Genomic DNA, 9,227 nt, shown 5'->3' on the forward strand with positions numbered 1-9,227 from the left:
CATCCATCCATCCATCTTCCCATCTATACATTTATCTTTCCATCTGTCCACCCATTTATTTATCCCCTGAATCCATTTACAAACTCACAAAGAATAACTTTTCTCTCATTTACTCAAATAAAAAGAGCTTAATAGAGAGGAACAGATAAAAAGCAGGTGACTGCATGATATATTTTTAAGAGTATGCTTTCAGATGAATTCCAAAAAGTGGGGGGAGGGTTGAGAATAATAAGATTGAGAAGAAAAGTATGCATTAATTAACCATAATTTTAATTTATCAATATTTATTGATCACCCACAATGCCTCATGTGGTACAAGGAACCACGTGAGGCATTGTGGAAGATATAAGAATATATAAGAAATCTCTGCCCTTAACATTCTTAATAATCTACTTGAGAGTTAAAACAATGAATATATGAGAAGCTAAAAAAAGACAAATGAGTGAAATACTTCCAAATGGCAAGATGAAAAATGTCACAAGGTAATTCTTGTCTCAGATAATAAGCCTCACGTTTAGAAGGTGGTTAGGAAATTTGGGCTAGAATTGTCCAGCATAGGGCTTTAAGGGCTTTAAGGCTTGAGCCAGATTCCAAATTATAGGCAAAATGGTAGATAAAAAACAAATCAAAACAAAAAATGTAAGATTTTAAGACTTGGAGGGACTTTTGAAATGTTGTTCAACTCTATTATTAAGAGTTAAGTGACTTGGTCTGACTCCTCTTATAGGTAGCAATGGCAGGAAAAAGCATAAAATGCAAGGCTATTGATGGCCATTCCATGCCATATATCATATAGATTGGAGAGTCGAGTCTTCTACTTAGGAAAGAAGGGATTCTGGAGAGTGGGCAGGACACAGCATAACAAGGGAGCAGAGCCAGGAACTCGCCACTGTAACCACCGTGTATGAGAACATCAGTGTGTATGAAAAGGGAAGAAAGTGTAGGAGAGGGAAGAAGGGGGCCAATATGAAGGGACTTGACTACAAATCTGCAATTGGTTGGCTGTGTGAAAGCCGGAATTCAGGTTTTTGGGATTGTCTTGAAGCCTCCCTTTGACACAATGGCAGCAGTATAAACTTTTCTAGAAAAACGTTATTCTTTTCATATTAACAAAGACTCGAGTTCACCTGAAGAAGGGGAGGACTGCAGAAGTGGGGTTGGGATGAGCACTGGCATTGATGGTCAACCTGTAGGGGGGAGGGATGGATGACTATTGCTCCACCTGTTCACATCTCAGAAACCCTGATTCAGTGGAGGTAAAATGGGGGCTAAGAATCTGTATATTTTTAAAGCTCCCCAATGATTTTGATGATCATACAGTTTGGAAGGTCTTCTGGTTCACCTTTTTACCAATCTATCAACTACAGACGACCACTTTGGAAAACTCTGACTATATTTACTAACTATATACTCCCTATGATCCAGCAGTTCCACTCCCAGGTAAAGAGAAATAAACACTTATGTACATGTAACCCAAAAGACACAAATGGGAATATCCAGAGCAGGTTATTATCAACCCCAAGTTGGAAACAACTCAATGTCCTTTAGTTTTAGAATGGATAAATAAATTGAGGCATATTCATACAACGGAATACTACACAACATTTAAAAAGAACAAACCATTGCTGTGTACACCAAGATGGATGACTATCACAAACATAATGATAAGCATCAGAAGTATGATGCCATTTATATAAGATTACAGAACTGGCAAAAATAATCTATGGTAATTGAACTTAAACTAGTGATTGCCTCTCTATGGGGGTGGGTATTAACTGGAAAGGGGCATAAAAGAAACTCCTGGGGTGCTAGAACTGTTCTGTATGTCCATCTGGGTGGCGGTTATGTTGTCATATAGACATGTGTAAAAATATATTGAACCGTATACTTGTTCAGTGTATTGTATATAGATTATATCTTGTTGAGAAAAAATATGTATAGATATTATGTATGTGTGGATATATATATATTTGCCCTGCCAACTTCATGAGGTTGTCATAAGTCATCAACAGCTTTTAAAAATGAGATAAATAGGTTAAGTAGTCTTACATTTTTTAAGCAGTCTTTACATTTTTTAAGTAGTCTTACATTTTTTGTTGAAATTGGTTAGATGCACTACCTGTGATTCAGGAGATCCGTCAGCCTTTTTACGCCTCAGCAAAACACAGAGAGTTAGTTATATGGAAGCTTATAGTAACTTCTGAATTTTGGAAAGACAAGCAGTGACTTATAAACTCACTGAGAACACAATACAGCTGCCAAAGCGAGCTGCGACCGGCTTTTGAAAGCGCCTTTCTGCTGATGGTGAATTTGGTCTGCTTTGAAACTCCGGAGAAGAGTTCCACGCAGCTGCACCTTTACCTCTCATGCCCTCACTCTTCTCTAGGCGACCCCCCGAAACTCCGCCTCAACTCCACTAAGAAGACAGTAAACTGCATCTGTACCTCTGCACTCACCAACTCAGAAACCAAAATCTCATCTTCTCATCGAGAAAATTCCCCTTATCTCGAGGTGCCCTCTGCCATTGGTAAAGAGCCCAGACCTTCCGCCAGATCCAAAGTGTCCCTGCCCTGAGTAAACACGCGAAACTGCCTGTGGTCATTAGTACCTGGTGGGCAAATATTCAGGGTCACAGTAGGCTGGAGGTGAGTAGTGAGAATGGAGAAACCCCGTCTAGCTGGTGTGATGTACAAACCTCATTTCTGGGCTGTTGGTTTTCAGTCTTTGAAAATGTCATGTGTGCTGAGCAGTGTACTTCAGGCAGCTAAGTATAAACACATGTCGACAAATACTGATAACACTATCTTTATTTGTCCATTACTCGACAAAGCCAGATCACCTGGGAACTGTTTGTTCCTCCACAAAATGAGAATCCAGCACCACATGTATTAAAATGTGGGACGTTTTCTTCAGAATATAAACTTTCAAGAGCTGCTTCTATGCCTTTCCTGGTACACTTTCAAATCCTTATATATCTTTAACATCATAACATACAGTTGATTTTAAAATAAAAATTTATAGTCTCTGGCTCATTGTACCAGTTTTTCTCAATTTGACCATCTGGTCCACAATGCGTCTGAAGTCTATTCATTACTGTGTCTAGTTTCTAGAGATCAGAAGTACGTACGTAAGATACATTCAGCAACTTGTGTGAACAACCTGCAGATATTTCCTGACTAGTTAATTCAAGCAGGTTTTTGACGAGAGAAATGTTTGATAAATATTCAAAGAATGACTATGAATTTTTCAGAATGAATAAATATGAATTTTTAAGCAATGGGTTCACACAAGAAATGCTGTTGACAAATAATATTTATTTCCCCGAATAAAACATTGTACTGATTCCTTCCCCTGCCCACCCCCCACCCCAAGACCCTAAAGGCACTGTATATGGGAAGTACACCGACATAGATATTACAATTGGAAACCAAGCTTGAATGGAACTTTCTGAAGAAAAAAAAAAATCCAATAATGCATGATTTCACTTAAGAGATACTTAGAAAAACCAGCACACAAACTGTTCAATTACAGAGAGCCAAATACAAAATCGGCTGTGAGAAAAATTAAACTGAGAAAAATAAATTTTTAGGAAATGCCACTTATTTTCTGCTCTCGGTGATTACTGAAAGAGTACTTTGAAAAAGAAATGCCACGGGCCTTTTCTCTTCTCTGAGGAATTGCCTTTAAGAAATATTTGCATGGGGTTTAAACTCTTAGTTGTGATTTTTTTTTTCTTACTGGTCAATTAATTTTGCAAGGAGGGAGAGGGTAGGAAAAAGCCACGCTAAACCCATTTGCCTCCACAAAACGCACCTCCATCTTATGCTGAGATTTTTTTCTCACTTGTCTCCCTTTTTTCCTGACATCCATTTACTATTCTTTCTTAAACTAAAACGTCAAACTCAAGAAGTAATCCTCAGAACAATAACACGCCTGGAAGGGAATCTGAGTTTGACTAAAACTTCCCTTTGTGCAAACAGCTCTGTCTGTCCCACTGTGGTAGGTAGCTCATTAACCTCATTAACCAAGTTGTCTGCCACCTCAGAGAGATTTAACTTTCCTCTGGTACATACCTGTCTGCCGAGAGAGCCGTGAGTGTGAAGACAGACACCCCAACCGAGGTAAGCTGTATAAAGGGGATCAGTTTGCAGCCCATTCTGCCAAACAGCCATCTGTCGGCCAAGTACCGGCTGGCATCCACGGGCGCACACGTTACCAGGAGGAGCAGGTCTCCCAAAGCCAGACTAGAGATGAAAAGGTTCGGCACATTTCGCATGGACTTCACAGTACAGAAGATCTTGATCAGAGTGATGTTGCCAATGAGGCCTATCAGAATGATGACCCCATAAATCGCAGGGATGACATAGAGGATCCCCGGGTAGAACAGGTCCTCGTTCATAGGGAGATCCATACTGTGATTGGAGATGTTGCAGTGCACGAACTGGTCCAAGTTCATAGGCAAGCAGTCATTTACAGCCATCCTCTAGATTCTTTCCCACCTAAGAGGTGCCCCTAGACGCTGTTTCTTAACTTTTGATTTTGCAGTTGGGTGAAGACGAGGATAAAATCTCTGCTGGGTTCTTTATCTTCTTTAATAAAAACACTCTGAGTACATTTCTACTGTGGCATTCAAAATCGTCTGTCACTATTTAAATGCTGGTGCTGCTCTGGTCTTCACAAGGCCAATGCAGTACATCTCTAAATTCAGTAAGTTAACAGCAAACTCAGTCAAAAAAGGGCTTAGAATTAAACCCACTCCGTATCAACTCTTTCCACCCCCATTCCAGTCTGAGTCTCCTCAGCTGCAGTTAACTAAGAACTTTTGGTCTGCTATTTTCACACGGCATTTCCTGTCTTTCCTGATATTTAGAACCTGAAGGTTTAAAGTGGGTAGAAAAAACTGCACTGAGAAATCCTCTAATCCTATAGGCAGGATGCTTGGCACGTCACTGGCTGCACTAGCAAACAGCAGCTCTGCTGAACTGAGACTCTGAAGAGGAACCAGGGCTACTTATAGACAGAGAATGCCAGCCCCCTGCTGGACACTTCAATCACTGCCCAGTCACCTGCATTCCCCAGATGAGAATGCACGCGCAGGCTACAGTTCTTAGCCCACAGGGCTTTAACAGGTACATTTGGCTTCTCATTGAAGATGCAGCACCTATGGTAGGTATTTAATAAGTGTTGTCAGCACTCTGCAAAGGCACTGGAAATCTTTCTGATACTACGCGCATCGATCCAAATGGGACTCACATCCTATTTTCTCAATTTTTCCAATCCACTAGAATAACATGTTAAGATTGCTATAAAATGAGGTCTGTCTCTGAATTAAATGCATACAGATTCACAGGGTGTCCAAGGGTGAGCTGTCCCATTCAGCCTTCCCTTTGTCTCTTTGGTCGGGGTACTACTGAGGGAATATAGGCACAGGACTCCTGCTTAAACCTTCAGCTACTGACCTCTGGAAAAAAACAGAAGCAGAGTGCACACATGCTCTTTCTTGTAGGTTTGCTAGGCCATTCTCTTTCCCTTTACCAGGAGAAATTAAATCAGGAGCCGGCTGTGTTTTGAACTCTCGAAGATCAGTAGTCTTTTCCAAAAAAAATGGGTCTTTTCTCATTAGATCTAAAAATGACAGGAATTAGCATCTTGATGCAGTTATTTGCAGTTTTTTTACTGAATGCTTGCCATGTTTTATAGCAGATTTCCTGTAAGGCCCTGAGTGGGAAATGAATGGTAAAGGGGTTAAAGATAGAATACTGAGAAACTGGGGAGTGGAAAGAAATAACTTAGAGTTAATGGGGTGCCGGAAAAGGCTTTATTGAGGAGATACTATTAGATTTGAGCGTTGACCTTTAGCCAACAACTTATAGATACATTGCAAGGGTGAATCTTCAAGTCTTATGTGGAGCCAGCTCTTCCAGGTACATCGCAAGAAGCCAGTTACTAACAGGCGTTGCCAGCGATGCTTTGTTTTTTCAGGGTCCACAAGGAATAAAGAAGCTTGCGCTGATCACTGTGCTTGGGCCCAGCAAGAAAGCTGCCAACTGTGTTGTCATGGAAATTTTCAGCGGCAGGTTACAACACCGAGACTGCTGCCATGCTCCTTCCATAAATTCACAGGGCTTGTGCTCTTCTGGGCCAGAAGCAGAGAGTCCGATGCCACATGCCTGCGGGGGGCGGGCGGGTGGAGAATGTCTCAGTGGAGATCAGTATCACCTGCTATGAGTCAATAACCATCAGCCTCGTGGTTTTGATTAGTTACTAGCAGTGTATCTTAATAATGCAGTATATGGGCTCTGTGCTTAAATCCTGGCTCCTTCATTTATTACCTTGGCAAGTTATTTGGTGTCTTAAGCTTCAAGCTCCTCGTGTGTAAAGTGGGAATCGTTTATGAGGTTAAACGAAATTATCCACGTGAAGGCTTCATAATATTTGGCACATAGTAAGTGCTCAATTAATATTAGCTGCTATTACTATAACTAGTACGATTGGTGTGATTGAGAGAGATTATTATTATTGTGATTTTACTTTAGAAAAGCCCAATAAGTTCAAAAGATAGACTGACCTCAGATCAATAGGCAAAATGTCCTATTCACATAGGTGAATCAGTACCTCCTCCATTTACTTGAAAGACATTTATGAAACATCTACCAGTTTCCAGGCACTGGGCAAGAGCTTGAGAAAAAGAACATAAACGTACTTGTTATTATAAGATCCATCATGATCCCAGCTACTCAAGCTCATAGACAGAGGATCTGGCTTCAGAAAAGAAGGGTTTTCACGTAGGTTCTGTAAATGCTTCTGTTTATTCTCTACTGGGTTAATAATGTTGCTTCTCAAAATTGCTGTGGTGGCTTTCTCCTCTGATAATTTACCTTTCTTCCTCTCAGTGACAATGATTGCTCCTGGTATTGTTTTTTGTCATCATTACTGGAGGGATAGCCTTGTATGAATTATGCCAAAACTCAGGGGAGTTCACTACTCTTGGACTAGAAGAATTAGCAAGGCATCGAAATGCTTAGGGCTGTCCTGAGAATTTCAAAACAGTGGCAGCAACACTCGGCTCCTGGATATAATTCTATATTAAACCAATATCTTTGGGCCTTTTAACCTGCTGAAAGTTCCTTGAGTATTGTTTAAATAGAAATAAACTCTGGCTTCTTAAAAGAAATTGCAACTTATATCCCATCCGCTCTGTAGGATGAAGCAACTACCTTTTCTCCAGAGAAGGTGACATTTGATCTTAAAGGTTAAGTGTTTGGCAGAATCTTTTAAACAGAGAAAATAGTATGTGCCTAGGACAGATGCATAAAGGAATGAGCATGACATTGACTGGGGACAGCTGCAAGGCCAGAAAAGCCATCCAGATTGGAAGAGAAGGGGTGGGGAAAGAACAGTGTGAAATGCAGCTAGAGGCAGGTTTGGGGGAGATTGTGATGGATTTTGTTTTCCTGTTAAGAGCTTTGGTCCACGGGGCATATTTTCGGTTCACAAAGAGGACTCCTGGATGCTGTTTCTCCTGATTTCTTTAGACACCCCTCTGTGCTGACTCAGAGTCAGCCTCACTTCTTGAATCCAATTGGGCCATTAGCGTTTCTTCCTCTGTAAATTAAGCCTATGCTGCTAGATAATGATTTCTCATGCCAATGTTAGCATTATGTGTTCCACAGCACTAGAGACTTGTTCTAATGGCTGTTTAGGAGTGAAGATATATTGGGATTCTACACCTAATACTTTCTGGGATCAAGGATGTTTAAAAAAACTGATTAGAGAATCTTGATATCATTTCGACTCATTAGCTGTAATGACTCTTTCCATCCCTACCATTATGTGTCACCTTCCGGCAGATCACCAAACATATTCAGACATTTGCTTAGCTTTTTATTTAGTGGTGAGCATGCGATGCCTTTGACTTATGAAAGTGACATAGAACAAATATAATAAAGTCCTTGTCCTCAGGGACTCCAGTTTCCGAATAGAATTGGAGTGTGACTCAGCATCCTTTCTTATGTGTTGGGGCAGGGGTGTCATTTCTATTTCTATTTCAGTCAAACCAGTCACATTTTCCATTCTTCCAGAAAAGTGGATATTCTGTGGGACTTGAATATGAGGGGTCAGTGACCTGATAGAATTTGGGAGAATAAGTAGATTCAATAGGACCAAAGAGAGTAAAGACAAAGTCGTTTCCCACCAGCTATGTGCACGGCACCGTGGCTTCCAGTAGTTGGTGTTCCTGGTAGAGTGATAATAAGCATACACAGACACAATAAATTAATTATAGAGTGAGCAGAATTTGTAGGTGGAACCAGAGAAAAGAGAAGAGGATGCTCTGGGTCTCTTTGAGAGACAGTCTGCCAGGAACAAAGGTTTGAAGGGAAGAAACAAATGAGAAATAAAGGAGATCGGATCTGCTGGGGAAGGCTTTACATTTAAGCTTTCAGTAGCAGTTTAGCTTATAAAACACTGGCTTTTAAAAAATCATCAAGATGGCCTGGGGTATTTCTTAAAAATACAGATTCGGTCTATGGCCAGGCCACCCTGAACATGCCCTATCCCGTCTGATTTTGGAAGCTAAGCAGGGTCGGGCCTAGTTAGTACTTGGATGGGAGACCACCTAGGAAGACCGGGTGCTGTAGGAGTAAACAAAAATACAGATTCAGAGGCCCTTTCCCAGACCTACTGATTCAGAATCTCCAGGGATATAACCCAAGAATCAGTATTTTTCATGAGGTCCCCAGGGGATTCCAGCATTTTGCTGTGATGGGGACCAAAGATGCAGACGGTGTGCAATCCAGAGATCATGATGACATGACAGTGCTTGTGTTTGTCCTTTTGCAAAGAAAGGGAGACGGTAAGCAAGAAAGCACAATCAGGAAAATGTTGCCATGGCCTCTTTATAACCAAAGTGTGGTCCTTGAGCCAGCAGAATGGATATCACCTGAGAGCTTATTAGAACTACAGAATCTCAGGCACCATCCCGGACTTCCTGAATTATAATCTGCATTTTAACAAGATCTCCAGAGATTCACGTGTACCTTGCAGACTGACAAGTGCTGATCTAGGCCTTAGGAAGATCTGGCAGAAAAGGTTAAGAAACCAGGGCTGGAACTGGGAACTGATAGGAGAGTGGAATCTTCAGTTCAGAATGAAACCAGCAACTGGACCATCATGAAGCGGAATGAAGAACCACTGAATTAGGGCTTTTTGATATTCCTGATAATGGC

At 41.0% G+C, this 9,227-nt stretch overlaps 1 protein-coding gene and 1 pseudogene across 1 annotated transcript in view; one reads left to right on the forward strand and one right to left on the reverse strand.

The window, feature by feature from the left end:
- Positions 1-4,876, reverse strand: part of GRPR (gastrin releasing peptide receptor) — a 25,932-nt gene extending 21,056 nt beyond the window's left edge. Inside the window, exon 1 of the mRNA XM_039852268.1 lies at positions 4,074-4,876. Coding sequence (XP_039708202.1) covers positions 4,074-4,480 — 407 coding nt within the window. The 5' untranslated portion in view covers positions 4,481-4,876. The remainder of the gene's footprint in view (positions 1-4,073) is intronic.
- A 3,647-nt stretch (positions 4,877-8,523) lies between these two features.
- On the forward strand, positions 8,524-8,642 carry LOC120594377 (uncharacterized; annotated as a pseudogene).
- Positions 8,643-9,227: the final 585 nt, after the last annotated feature.

This window comes from Pteropus medius, unplaced genomic scaffold (assembly GCF_902729225.1).
Source record: "Pteropus medius unplaced genomic scaffold, Ma_sr-lr_union100, whole genome shotgun sequence".
NCBI lineage: Eukaryota > Metazoa > Chordata > Mammalia > Chiroptera > Pteropodidae > Pteropus > Pteropus medius.